Source organism: Pteropus medius, unplaced genomic scaffold, assembly GCF_902729225.1.
Source record: "Pteropus medius unplaced genomic scaffold, Ma_sr-lr_union100, whole genome shotgun sequence".
NCBI lineage: Eukaryota > Metazoa > Chordata > Mammalia > Chiroptera > Pteropodidae > Pteropus > Pteropus medius.
This window is the reverse complement of record NW_024342471.1, coordinates 16,658,304-16,673,219: the sequence shown is the minus strand read 5'-3', so window position 1 is coordinate 16,673,219 and position 14,916 is coordinate 16,658,304. Positions and strand designations below refer to the sequence as shown.

The 14,916-nt window shown below is 48.6% G+C and overlaps 1 protein-coding gene across 1 annotated transcript in view; it reads left to right on the top strand.

Moving 5' to 3' along the window:
• Positions 1 to 14,916, top strand: part of CDH22 (cadherin 22) — a 68,685-nt gene that overhangs the window by 13,545 nt on the left and 40,224 nt on the right. The window contains 1 exon segment of the mRNA XM_039864481.1: positions 9,116 to 9,235. Within this exon segment, the coding sequence (XP_039720415.1) occupies positions 9,116 to 9,235 (120 nt within the window).

Here is a 14,916-nt window from a genome sequence, read left to right as displayed (position 1 = left end):
TGTTCATTCATGCAACAGATACTCACTGAGGGCCTACTGTGTGCCGGGCGCCTTTCCGAGCATTGGGGATTCCTGGGAAGCCTATGTGTAGAGCAGGGAGAGAGACAGGAAAGAAATAAACAAAACAATATATTATACATCTATGATGTAAGTGCCGTGAAGAATAAGGGAATTGGGAATTATATTGAGGGATTGCTATTTTAGATAGAGGAGTCTTTTTATAAGAGCACGTTTGAACAAAGATCTGAAGGAACCAAGGGAGTGAGCCAAGGAGCAACATGAAACAGTAGTTTTTATACTTGATTGTGCATCCATATTACCTGGAGGGTTTGTTGAAACACAGATGGCTGCCTCCTTCCCCCAGGGTTTGTGATCCAGTAGGTCTGGGATATTAGAAATATTTTTTTCACTTTTAACAAATGCCGATGCTGCTGGGTCAGGGACCACACTAAGCTGGAGGAAGAATGTTCCAGGCAGAGGGAACAGTAAGTGCAAAGATCCTGAGGTATCGTGTATTTGTCGTGTTTGAGGAATAGAAGGCAATTGAGTGGGGGTGAAGAGAGGAGTGAGTGAGGAGGAGAGTGTCCACTGAGACTGGGAGACGTACTAGAAGCACTTCGGACTTTGAAAGATTTTCGGTTGTACTCTGAGCGAGACAGGGAGCAGAGGAATGACATGATCCAATCTATATTTTAAAAGGTTGACTATCAGCCACCATGTTGAAAATAGACTATAGGGGGCAGGGTTGGGATTAGGGAGATCAGTGAGAAGACAGCTACAATCATATAGGCAAGAGGTGATGGTGATTTGGACCGGTGTATGCAGAGAGAAGATATGGGGTTATGGATGTGTGCTGAAGGCAGAGTCAGCAGAGTCTGTGAGGCATTGAATGTGAGGAGTAAGGAAGAGATCGGACAAGGATGATGCTGAAGTTTTTGGCCCGAACAACTAGGTGGATGCAGCTGCTTTGCTGAGATGGGGAATGCTCCAGAAAGAGCAAATTGGCAGCACAAAACTAAGAATTCATTATTAGACACATTAAGATTGAGATGTCTGCTAGAAATTCAAGTGCAGTTGTCAAGGGGACAGTGGGATCTCTGAATCTGAAGGTCAGGAGTAAGATCGGGGCCGGAGATAGAACTGCAACACAACAGAGAGGGAATTTAAAGCTCTTCTGATAGAGAAGAGCTGCACTAGATAATCTCTTGATGCCTGGGGGCCAGATCCCTTCCCTAGGGTGTCACGACCTGAGCAGTAGACAGCAAAAGGATTTCAAATGGGATTTCCTGTGCCCATTTCAACCCTACTTACTAATGCCAACTATGTATAAGGCAATATACTTGGCACTGTTGAGGATACAGAAATGAGAATTTCAATCCATCACACATCTATTAGCCACCACTTTATTCTGGGCACTGCAGGGGATGTAAAGATAAGTAATTGAATTAAATCCACAAATGTTTATTAGCACCCATTATATACAAGGCCTCTAGTGTACTTGGCTTTGTAAGGGTTGCAAAGATGAGTCACCCAACTTAGTAAACATTTATTAGCACCTATTATATATATATATATATATATATATATATATATATATATATATATATATATAGTCCCAAAGGGATAGAAAAGTAAATAGTTGCTTTAATTAGATTAACATATATTCATGCCTACCATGCATAGGGCCCTTTGCTAGGTATGTGGGGATGCAAAGATGAGCAAGACACCAAAGTGGTGGCAGATCAGTTTTATCTCTGGCCTCAACTCTGATCAATCCACAGTGACTGTAGAGTTGTGTGGAGAAGGAGTCTGATTTCTCATTCAGGCTCGGCAGAAAAGAAACCCATAAACAATTAGCAATATCTGCTGTGAGCAAAGGAAGGAGAATGTGGTGGTTCAGACTCGTAGGATTGGCATTGCTGGGCCGTAAGACTGGGGCTCAACAGGCTGGAAATGGACAGGGGCCCTGCCATAGTCATTTTCTCACGTATTCCAACCCCTCTGTGAGTAGCATCTTTAACAGATAGGAAGAGAGTGTTGTAGTACAGTTCGCACTTCTTAGGATATTCACTAAATAAAAGCTATCAGTGAACACTGCTTTTACAGAACTGTTTCCCTTTATTCTCACGATCCTGGAGAATAAGCAAGGCAGGCATTACTGTCCTCATTTTACCGATGGGGAAATAAATACAGAGAGAGTTGAAATAACTTGCCTAAGTTTCCAGAGGAAGAGCTAGAGTGAGAGCCAGACCCAGAACCTGCAACCAGAACCTGAGCTACTTGTTTCGGCATGCAGGGCAAATAGCCACAACCATTTCTTTAGCTTGCACAAAACTTCACAGCTTGCAAAGCACTTTCACACCCCTAATCTCATTTTATCTTCTCAGGAACTCTCTTGGGTTAAGTGTTGACACCCCCATTTTACAGCTGAGGAAACCGAGGCTCGAGAGAGAAAGAGAAATAAAATTGGGAGAGCACACTGTCTGAATGCTAAACCCAGTGCTGGGACGACGGTGGCAGAGAGGAAAGGAGGAAGGCAAGAGGACGTGTGTTCCCCACGGGTCTCATTTGGGGAGGGCAGAAGCAGCAGCAGGCTGGGAGCTTCCGATTGTCCCATCTGTAGCCGGAGAGAGTATAGCTCAGCAGCCCTCGGGCCCAAGCCAGGAATCAATCGCTGGCCTCTGCAGAGACAACTTCTAAAGATGTTTTTAATTAAAGTCCGGGAAGATCTATATGTGCAATATCTCCTTGCCTAGCAACGGCACTGGCTCTCACCGCCTAGGATTGGGGGAACGGGACAGGAAGTTTCTGGTGGAGAGAGGTGTCAGAGAGGAGCAGGCACACACTGGCCCTCAGGAGGACCCCACGGCCCAGGCGATCTGGACAGGGAGGAGTGTACCCATGTCTATTTTTGTCTTTTCCATCAACAAATCATTCAACAAACATGTGCACTCTCTCTCTCTGCCAGGCCCTGTGCCCACACAGCAGGGGGTTCAGAGGTGACAAAGCCACCATCCTGCCCTCAAGGATCTAGCACGTAGTGGGTATTCTGTAAATGTTGGGTGACTGAATGGAACTGAATTATAAGCAAAAAAAAGTTTACTTTCTGTAACTGGCAGAGGGATACTATTGCAAACACTTAGAATGTCGCTGGCCCGAACAAATAAGATGAGCAGACTACTTAACAGAGGGCCCCCTTTAAATGTGCAGAGAAGAGTGTACGAGTCTCGATTTGGGATGGCAGGAAAGTCCTCTCTCTCAGGGGGACGGATTAGATCCCCACGCACAGACTCAAGGCTTGTCCGTATGAGCGAGTCCACGGCTGGGACCCACGAGCCGAGAAGGAGTGAGAGGAGGGGTCCCAGAGTTCCCCGAAGACTCTGGAGAAGTACGTCTGTGACATGGGGGCCTGACCACGTTCTCCTTGTTCCCCCTCCTGCTGCCTCCCACTCTCCTGCTTCATACCTATCTCCACCTGTCTCTGTTTCTATATAACTCTACTTTCCAACTTTATCTGTTTTTCTACCTCTGTCTGTCACGCTCACTGTCTCTTTCCCACTTTCTATCTCTATCTCTATCTCTGCCTCTCCAACCCTCATTTCCTTGTCTCTTTCTTCATTTCTCCCTATGTGTCTGGGTATCTCTGTTTTTCCACTTTCTCTCTGTCCATCTTTCTGAATTTCTGTCTCTTGTCTTTCTGTCTCTGACCCACTTTCTTTCCCCAACTTTCTGTGCCACCTTCTCTGTCACTTGTCACTGGACCTGCCTCCTTCCACTCTGTCCTGTGACCTCCCCCTCTTGTGCAGCCACTTGCCTGCATCTCCTGCGCATCATTCGTCTACATTAGGCTGCCCTGGCTGGGCAGAGGAAGTGGGGTTGAGGCCAGCCCAGCAAGTGCATCATAAGTGATGATCAAAGAGGGAGCTGGGGGGGCGGTGAGGGGGGAGCTTGAGAAGGGGCTTGTTTCCTGTGTAATCTGAGCATTCCCAGGGACTCGACAAGTGGTTTTTAATTTTTAATAGAAAGCATTCCGCATAGTTCTGGCAGCAGCAGGAGGTGGGACTCATTTTTTATAAATGTTTGAGAAGCTAAATGTGAGCCGAGGGTTTCCCAGGCCCAGCAGGGCAGCACAGGGAGGGAGGGAAGAGGCAGGATGGTAATAATTACAAACATCTTCATAATAATGACACTTGGTCATCTCAGTTGAGGACTCTGTTCTTTTCCAAAGTGATTCATCTCTTTCATCTCATTAAGGCATCTCCCTCACCCAGTGAGGCAGGAAGGATAAAGCCTGATCTCCTTTTCACAGAAGGGGAACTGAGGCCCAGTCAGGTCAGACAGTTTTCCCACAGCTGCACGGGGAGCCAAGGACAGGGCTAGAATGAGAATTTACGTCTTCAGTCTCTGAACTCCACTCCTCATAGCTCCACCTCCTCCCTGAACCAGCTGGGGTTTCTCCTGGGGCTTATGAAGCCCAAGTTTGGGTCTCAATTGGACTCCGCTGATAGAAAGGGTTAAGGGACTAGAAAGGAAAGAATTCAGGCCTGGGAACCAGGACTTACGTTCTAATTCTGGCTCTATGACAAACCATGTCAGAATCACCCAGGTAAACCAGAGATGACGGATGGGCAATCCCCTTTGCTCCTGATACTAGTACCCATGGATTTCTTATTCATGGCCCAGAGATCTTCTGATCCTACAGAGAGAGGGAAAAGAATAACTCCTATTGAGCACCTATCACATGCCCTGCTTCACCAGTGACTTAAATTCATCACCTCTAATCCTCATAGCATCTCTGAGAGGCAGAGTGGGCCCCTCCAAATTTCAGGTGCGGAATCAGGTCAAACAGGAGAAAAGACTTGACCGAGGCATAGAGGATGTGAGCTCAGGACTCTCTGATGCCAAAACCCACCTAGTCTCCATGGAGGTGTGAGGGGCCTCTGCTCTCGGGAGCATCTGACTCCTCCTGCTGACGTTACCTAGGAGGAGCACTGCTGACTTGGTCATCTTTGCTGCTTCCTTCTTGGAGTCAGTCTCAGCACAGGCACAGTGGTTCCTGGAGAATGATGTGCTGGCTGCACAGACCTGGGTTTGAATCTTTCCCTACTACTTACCGGTGGTGTGACCTTGCGAAAATCGCTGAGCCTTGCCGTGATTCACTTTCTTCATCAGTTCAACCAGGGGTTGGATCTAGGGCATCAGTTCTTAGCCTAGGATACACTTTAGAATCAATGTGGGAGCATTTAAAAATACCCTTGCCTGTGCTCCACCCTGAGAGTGTCGTATTGAATTGGTCTGGAATGGGATTAACATCAGTTTTATTTTATAGCTCCTAAGAGATTCTAATGTGCAGCCAGGCTGAGAACCACTGGTTTCTGTCCTCTCCAAGGACCAGCCTTTCCATATCTAACCTTCCACATAGGGCCTGGCTCTGAGATCTTGTTTGTCCAAGAATCAGTTGGGCTACCCTTCCTATGCCAGCCTGAATTTAGGCTCTTAACTCCAGATAGCAGAAGGGTTAAGTGGACAGCTCATCCCTGCTTCTGGAAATCTGGGCTTGAACCAGCTGTTGGTGAGGGAGAATCCTGAACACAACTCCTTGCCATTCTCCTCCTTTTCCCTCCCTCTTCTTTCTCTGACTCTTCCCGATTTTACTTTATGTCTACTCCTACTACTATTGACCCGCCCCCTTCTCCTATCTTATACGGCAGGATACGTGGGTTTTGACATCAGATAGACCTGGGTCTGAATCCTGCCTCTCCTAGTTCCTTGCCAGGTGAATTTAGCCAGGCGCTGTCCTCGGTGCTGAACACGGAAACCTATTTGAGTTCTCATAACGATATTGACAGTTTGATAGCACTACCACCCTCATTTCACAAATGAGGAAATTAGGCGCAAAGTATTTCATTACTTAACTTCACTCAGCCTCCATTTCCTCACCTGTAGAGTGGAAATCTTATTAGAGCTTATTTCAAGGCTTCATTATATAAACTCGATAAGTTAGTAGACATATTTGGCTTATCATAATATCGAGCACAAAGTAGTCCTTCAGTAAATACAATCTATCATTTTCATTGAATAATGATATACAATAATGGGTTTTATTATTGTTCATTATTAATTCACATTTTCACTCTTCACTATGGGTAACAGTTTCCTCATCTGTAAAATAAGAAGGATGCAGGATTGTACTGGAGTCATCTCATATCAGCTCACGAGAGCCAAATATTGATTTTTAGGAGTTTCATGAGCCTCTTAATATCACACTGATAACTTGAAATTGGCTATGGTGGGAGTAAAAATCAGCAAACGCTATAAAGCAAGGCATTACTCCCTGCCCCTCTACCCCCTGGAGCCGATGGTTAAACATTTACCAGCACTCCGCTGCATCGCATCATAGAGATGGCATGAGGACTGAAGGAGAGAATGGACATGGTGGTGCATTGTAAAATGCAAACTGCTGAACCTAGAGGGATGACTTCAAGGTGGTCCCCCAGCAGCCACAAGCCCGGAACCCTTCTGTCTGTCAATTCTAGGGAGCTGCTCACTTGTGAAGATGGTGGGGAGGGGCGTGGGTCCTGGGGAACCAGTTGTGAATCACTGACCCTTCACCATCCCTACATGTCGGCACTAACTCTAATGGCTGCAATAAAGAATCCCAGATTGGAGAGATGATTCCATCATCCCCACAGGAGTTCTTGGGATGCAGCCAGGGAGAGAGAGTGCTTGGCCATGTCCCTGGGGAGTCACTCAGCCTGGCATTGTGCCTCGCCCAGAGGGTGGAGGGAACATGCAGAGGGGAGTGACAGGGAGACCCTCTCACAACGGTTACAACAGCCACTGTTTATTGAGCACCCACCATGAGCCTGATGCTTTATGTATCTTCTCCCATTTCAGTATGTCTGCTAGGGAAGTATGATTGTGCCATCGTATACTGGCATGCAGTACCTCCTGATTTGACAACAACAACCTGCATTTATTGAGTTCTTAGCATGGGCCAGACACTGTCTTCAGTGCTGACAAATGAAAATCTATTTGAATTCTCAAACCCGTCCCAAGAATTTTGTAGTACTATCACCCTAATTTCACACATGAGAAAAAAAAGGGGGAGGTTTGTGACATCCCCGAGGTCAAACTGCTAATAAGTGGCAGAGTCATTACTAATTGTGATTCAGTTTATCAGGGCACCATCTCCAAAGTCACTGTGCCTGTCCTGACTCTAGCACCTAGAAGGACTTTGGCTTCAGAGAGTCCTGGGTTCAAATCCCACTACTTTCTCCCTCTGTGCCTTAGTCAAGTCTTTTCTCCTATTTGACCTTTTTTCTCACCTGTAATTTGGAGAGGCCCATTCTACCTCTCAGAGATTCCATGAGGATTAGAGGGGATGAATTTAAGTGGCTGGTGAATCCAGGCATGTAGTAAGCGTACAATAGTTTATTCCTTTCTCCTCTCTCTGTATAATGGGTGGAGGCACCTGTGATCCTTCCCTGGGCCCTGAGCAAGAGATCCCTGGCACCAGGCATCAAGAGGAAAGGAGCTCGCCCAAACCTCTTCCCCAGATTCTCCTGGCAACTCTGACATGGTTGACATGGAGCTGGAGCTGCCAAAGAGAGAGACGCATTGCAGGGTGGGTTTAGGAGCCTTGGGATGGATGGGAGGGGGGACATGAGAGGGAAATGAGAAATGCAAAAGAGTGAAAAATAAATACATGTGTCTGTCGGAAATGATCGAGGGCCCGAGGCTGGAGGCGGGAGAGGCAGGCGGCAGGCTGGGCTTAGCAGAATTGCTGCTGTAGCACTTCCTGAGCCTCACTCATTAGCCAAGCAGTGAACTGGCTGTCCCTCCCCGCACACTGGCCTGCTGGCCCAGAGTACCAAATCTAGCCCTGGGCGGGCCCCATCCAGAACCTCAGCAGGCCCGAGCCCCATCCCTTCGCTGGCAGGGCATCCAGAAGAGGACATCTCCTTGAAGTGAAGTCTGAGTCCTGTCCCCCTTTGGTCGCATCCTGAGCCCTCCGACTCCCTCCTGGGTCTTTCACCTCACCCCTCCTTTCTGAAAAGGTTCAGATAGACTAAATGGCTTCCCCTCTTCCCCTATTCAACCCCTCCCCCTCCCTAACCCTCGTCCCCACCCCGTCCAGCTTCACGTCCCAAGCCCTGCAATCGTCAAATTGAACATGATGTCAAATTAGAGCCATCTCTGGGACAGGCCGAGAGAAGCTCCCAGTTTAATGAGGCAGCGTCGAAAATCAATAACTTAATTGCCGCTGTTTGATGGACTTTTATCCAATTTATACTCTCCCCAGCAGCCTACGTGCAGAGCATGAGGAGAAGTGCGGAGCATGAGGGGGCGGAGACTGTCTGGGCCGGGGGCGGTGGGGGAGCGGGGCGGGGGAGGCGCGCGGGGGAAAGCAGGGAGGGGCCAGGAGGGCACCAGGGCTCACAGACAATTATTTCCCAAAGGGAAAGCTGAGAGCACTGCCATCTCCTTCCCCGGGGATCAAAAGACACTGGCCTCCGAGTCCCAATAAACTTAGTTGTTCTTCTGGGCTGGCCCCCTCCCTGCTCCCCGGCTCGGTGGCGGGATGGGGGATAAGGGAGGTGTGAGGGTGAGGGGTGTAGGGAGGAAAAAGGCAAAATTCCCTTGAGAAATCTGGAGGGACTGGATGGGTGGAGTCAGGTGCCTGGTTTTCAGTCCTAGCTCCAACTCTGTGATGACTTTAACCCGTAGAAATGACCGTGGCCACCACCCACTGAGAGGCCGCTCTGAGCCCGTTCTGCACTGGGAGTTTAGAATGCATTCCCTCACGAACCAAAGACCGGGATTTTCCCCATTTTGCTGGAAAGGAAACAGATTCAGAGAGGTTGTTTTTCGTTGCCAGAGTCCTACCACTGGGAACCACTGAAGGGAAATGTGAATCCAGATCCAACACCACGGTCATACTTGTGCCAGCCACTAGGAAGGCCCCAGATCAGGAAGCGTGTTGAGACTCGGTGTGGGGATGGGAACTGTGAGGGGACTGGTTTCAATGGCCTCCTTGGGGGTGGGGAGAGGTGGGCACGACGAGCTGAGCAGCCCCAGGTGACCCCTGTGTTGCTTGGTCCCCTGGGCCCAGGCACGTCGGTGATGCAGGTGATGGCCTCGGATGCGGATGACCCTACTTACGGCAGCAGCGCTCGACTGGTGTACAGCCTGCTGGATGGAGAGCACCACTTCACAGTGGACCCAAAGACCGGTGAGGGGCGGGGCCGGGCCTAAGAGGCGGGGCCTGGGGCGGAACCAGAAGAGTGACGTAAGAGGAGGGGGCGGAGAGGGCGGGCCGAGGACCACAGCCAGAGGTCTGCTCTCTGCCTTCTTATCAAACAGCGCTGAGGGTAGGACGCAAGACAAGGAAGCAACTTGCCAGCTCCTGGAGACCCAAGGGTCGCAGAGAGGGAGGGACAATGGAGCAGGAAGAGAGAAGGACTGAGAAACAGAAAGGAATAGTGAGGGGGCGCTTTCAAGGCTGGCAGAAAAACGAAGGCTGGAGGCGGCCACTATGGGCGCCTTAAAAGGACTTCAGAGATCTGAATGGCCCCCTTGTCCTTGGAGCTAAACTGAGGCAGGCGTATTCTCAGCCCTTACGGGGTCGGTCATAAGTGTAGTTTGGAGGAATTGGCCGATGAAAGGCACCTTTTCAGCAATTGTGAAAGCTCTGTTCAAATGGCAGTTGTTAAGGAACTGATGGAAAGACAGAGGCTGTCAGGGAGGAGTGGCTTCTCTGATTATTTGCCCTCCCCCAGCACTACCAAACAATGATGCGGCACCCCCACCCACCGTCCTTCACTTCACTCTGACGTTAGAACCTGATGAGCCTTGCAAGAGTGTCAGGGAGGACAGAAGGAGACGGAGGCTCAGAGAAGTGAAGTGGCTCACTCGAGGTCGCCCAGCTGGGAGTGGCTGCCAATTCCAGCAGCAGTGCTCTCTCTGTCCCTGTGATAGGAGGGGGCAAGTGTCATCATGGGGCTCACAGTCTGGTGGGGGCAGGGAGACAGGCATATGCATGGGCAATTAAGATGCAAGGTTCTTGGAGGGGGTAGCAGTATCTCCAAAGGATAAGAAGGTGTTGGCCAGAAGCAGATTCAGAGAAGGGCATTCCCGGCAGAGGGCATGGTGCAGACAGAAGTGAGAGGAAGAGGACAGCCTGGGGCATGACGGGAATTGAAAGCAACTCAGGGTTGGGGAAGCCGGTTTGCGGGGAGGTGATGTGGAGAGGCCGGCTGAGGCCTGACTGTACAGAGTATAAGCCAGGCTGGAGAGCTTGGGTCTTATTCTCAGGGCAAAGAGGGAGGGAGGGGTGTTTGATGGATTTGCATTTAGGGTTTCTGTTTGTGTTTATCTTGTTTCGTTTGGAGGGAGGGGTTGAAGAGTCCAGTCTATGAGCACAGTTATAGCTGTATTTTCTTACACATAACGTCTTTATTATTTTCTCCTTACAAAACTAAGACATTTTAGAGAACATTCAAACATTTAAAAATGTTAAAAAAAAAAAAAAAAAAAAAAAGAAAGAAAGAAAGAAAGTGCTTCCTTCCCCCATCCCCAGTAATTGCAGCCCCAAAGGTAGCCACTTGGTGTATATATCTTACAAGATCTTGGATTCATTCACTTGAAAACTATTAAGTTATTTTTAAATAGAAAATATATTTCGAGGTTCAAAATTCAAAAAGTACAAATGGGTATTTAGTGGAAATTCTTTACCCCTTCCAGTCCCCCAGCCACCCAGTCTGTGTCTCCAAGGCAACCAATGTAATTTTCTTGTGTATCTTTCCAGAGCTATTCTATGCATGTACAAGAAAATAGGTACATGGATTTGTCTTTTTTTTTTTTCACGAATAGTAGCTATAACACACTGCTTGCCTTTTTTGCTTACCAATACATCTTGAAGATTATTCCGTATCAGTACATAAAGAGCTCTCCCATTCTTTTATTTAACAGCTGTTGTAGTTACACAAACATTTGTTTCACCAGCCCCCTATTGATGGACACTTACGGTCTTTCCAATCTTTTGCTACAACGAACGATGCTACAGTGAATAACCTCGTACATATATCATTTTGTGCGTGTGTGAGTATATCTGCAGGATAATTTTCGGGAAGTAGAAAAGCTGGGTCAAAGAGCACATGCATTTATTTGGAATTTGGATAGATAATGCCAAAATGTACCAGATTGCACCCTTGAGAGCCACATGCAAGGGAGCCTGTTTCCTCTCACCAACACCGTGGGTTCATTGATGACTTTGGAGCAAGGAAGTGACATGCTCAGGTTTTCATTTTAACAAGATCCCTTGGGCTGCTGCTGTAGAGCATGGCTCGGAGGCAGGCACTGAATTCAGGGAGACCCACGAGCCTGGGATGGCCAGCAGAGAGCCCTGAAGGACAAAATCCAAAGCCTGTGCCAATTCTCGGACGCCCGCCCAGACTCTTTAACCTACTTCATCTAGTCAGGGAGCCAAAGATGATGTAGGATTGGTTGTGCAGGTTAGCTGAGGTGCCGAGGAGGGACTAGAGCAGCGGTCCCCAACCTTTTTGGCACCAGGGACTGATGCCCCTATGACAATCTAATGCCTGATGATCTGAGGTGGAGCTGAGGTGGTGATGCTAGTGCTGGGGAGCAGCTGCAAATACAGATGAAACTTCGCTCACTTGCTGCTCACCTCCTGCTGTGTGGCCCACTTCTTAAGAGGCCACGGACTGGTACTGGTCCATGGCCTGGGGTCTGGAGACCTCTAGAGTAGAGGGCTGACAGTGAGATCTTGAGAAGGGCAAATCTTGGGGGCCTGGATGAATGTAACAGACTAAATTGAGGGAGGAATCTGGGGTTCCTAACTTTGGGCCTTGGGATAGGGAGAGATGCCAACTACAGAAACAGAAGGAGGAATGTGGATTAAGAAAACTATCTAGGAGTCAAGGAATCAGCAACTGTGCCCTGCGATCTAGTGCAGAGCTCGTTAATTCCATTTTAACCATACTAGCCTTAAGAGAAGAAGAGGAAAGAAACATCTAGAACATCTAGCAGGCCATCTAAAATATAGGCTTGGAGATTCAATAATGTTTGGGGGTTTGTAAGCTTTGGTCTCCTCATGTGTGCAAGAGGGATAATAATACCCATCTCACTTGATTGTTGTGAGGATTCAATGGAAGAATTCATTCATTCGACATCTCTTTATTGAGTACTTACTATGTGCCCAGATCTGTTCTAGACTTTAGGAATGTAGCCGTAGGCAAACCCAAGAGCTCATCCTTGTAGAGCTTTCATTCAAGTTGGGAATACAGAAAATCAGTGTGTAAACATATAACATAATGTCAAGTAGCAATGAGTGCGAGGAAGAAACATAAAGCAGGGAAACAGGAGAGACTTAGATAAAGAAATCAGGACAAGCCTTGCTGGGGAAGTGACCCTGGGGCAGAGAACTGAATGAAGTGAGGTTGGAAGCCACTCAATATTTAGGGGAGAGCTTGCAGGCCCAGGGAACAGCTAGTGTGTGAGGTGCTCAGCACAATACTTGGTACATACATGGAAACCAAGGGGATGAAGATGATGATGGTGGTGGGGATGATGATGACGATAATGATGATGATGATGGAGCCTGAGGAGGTGGGGCCCTTGGAGTTGATCAGCTTTCAGGGAATGAAGGGTAGGAAGAAACAAAACATAGAAATGAGGTAAGGGCCAGGACTGAGTCTGGGAAGTAGCAGGGGTGAACAGATGAAGGACCAGACTCCAAGAGAGTGAGGAGAATGGCCAGGTTCTAAAGAAGAACATCCCCTTCTGCGGAGGGTCAAGTGAAAGTGGACAAGTGGGGAGTCATGGAGCCTGGGAGGGCGGGAAGAGTTAGTTTCCCAAGAAGCCAGAAAGTGAGCACCAGGCAAGGCAGGTGAAGGTGTCAGTGGGGTCTTTGTTCTAGGGCCCCTCAACTTTCTCAGGCTGAAAGGGTCTTTGTTGACATTTCTGAAAGAAGGACCAGATTTTCCCTCCCCTTGCCTTCAGCCCCACTGTAGGAGCTACCCCGGTGCCTTTTCTCAGCCCCAGCTCCATTTCCCCAGCCAGGAATATTCCACTGATAGCGGGTCTATATTTAGCAGCCGCTGCGAGGTACAGTCTGTTCTCGCTGTGCAGATAGCAGGGAGCAGAGCCGGAACGGGGCCTGAGAGGAAGGTGTGAGGGAAGGGAGGAGGCGGGGTGCCCAGTGCCAGAGGAGGAATTAACGTGTGTGTTTTAAAGGCCAGGCCTGCCAGCAATCCCCCCACAGGGGCGACAGGGATGGCATTTGCAGGCTAATGAGGCATCACTCGGGCTCTAGGGCCCCTTCTGCAGCATTTGGAGGGGATGGTGGGGTGGTGAGGACAACAGCTGGAACTGGGGATGATGGGTGAGGATGAGGCTGCAGGGAGCCATAGCCAGGTTCTAATTCCCAGCCCCGCCCATCACCACCCCAGCAAGGATAGAAAGACTAGCCCGGACTTCAAGATATCCACTAAAAGTTCTCAGCTAGGCTAGAGATGTCTATTTTCCTGGGAGATAATGAAACTAACCTTTGCTGAGTACCTTCTGAGTGCCAGATCCTGGGTCAGGATGATAAATTAGGTTTGGTTTCTGCCCTCATGGGGCTTTCGTTCCAACAGAGAAACCAGAAACAAATAGACAATCACAGGTAGGCTGCACAAGGCAGGACAGAGGGTCTGTGGGGCTGGTCAGGCAGCCAAAATGTTTACTGAACACCTACTATGTGCCAGACCCTGTAGATAAGATGATGAACAAAGCCAGTGATCTCTGACCTCGTGGAGCTAATTTATGGGGTACCCAACCCAGGACTCGAGAAGGGGGATCAGAGAGGCATCTTCAAATCCGCTGCTGGAATCTTCATCTCATTTCACCCTCTCGATATCCTTATCAACTGGGTATCTCCACTTTATAGGACAGGAAACTGATGCGCAGATAGACTCAAGAACTTGTTCAAGGTCGGATAGCATGTAAAAGCTAGAAAGAAGTCTTGAACCATATCTGTCTGACTCCAAAGTCCTTCCTTTTTGCACTATCTCATATCTGATTCTGTAGCCCCTGCACATAGTAGGCCTGCAGTAAGAGTTTAATAAACGAGTGAATGAATGAATGTGCAGAGCCAGAAGGTTTCAAGGACAACTCCATGAACCGATTTAGGAATTTTACCCCGGGACCCCAGGAGTGGACCAGCCTCCAGGATGCTTTTCCCAGCATCAGGAAGCAGAAGGGGAAGTGGAAACACAGTAGACAGCAAAACACGCTGTCAATTCCTCCCATCCTACAACTGGCCTCTTAGTAAAGTGACTTTGCTGTTCCTCCTACCCCTTGAATTTGAGCCGGCCTCGTACCCTGACTGCTTTGGCCATCAGAATGTAGCAGAAGAGATGTTCAGTAAATTCCCAGACTAGGCCTTAAGAGACCTTGAAGTTTTCACTCTCTCTCTGGGAATGTGGTCCTAAGACTGCTATTTAAAGAAGTCAGCCCAGCCTGCTGGAGGATGAGAGAAGGTCTGGCCGACAGCCAGGGTCAACTGCCAGACATGTGCAGGAAGCCACCTTGGGCCTTCTGAGACAGCTGACCCTCCAGCAGCTGCATGAGTGCACCCAGGAGAGGAACAGGCCAAAGAACTCAATTTCTCTATCAGCTACCCACTGCTATATAACTAACTACCCCAAAACATGGTGGCTTAAAACAGCAGTGATTTATTATTTGTCATAGTTCTGTAGATTTGTTGGGCTAACTCATGTGGCAACAGTCAGCTAGCAGGTCAGCTGGGACAGCTAGCATGACTGGGCCTCTCCCTCCATGGCCTTTCATCCTGGGCTTCTGATCACAGCGTGGTGGTCTCAGGGTTCCAAGAGGACAGGCCCCAGCACA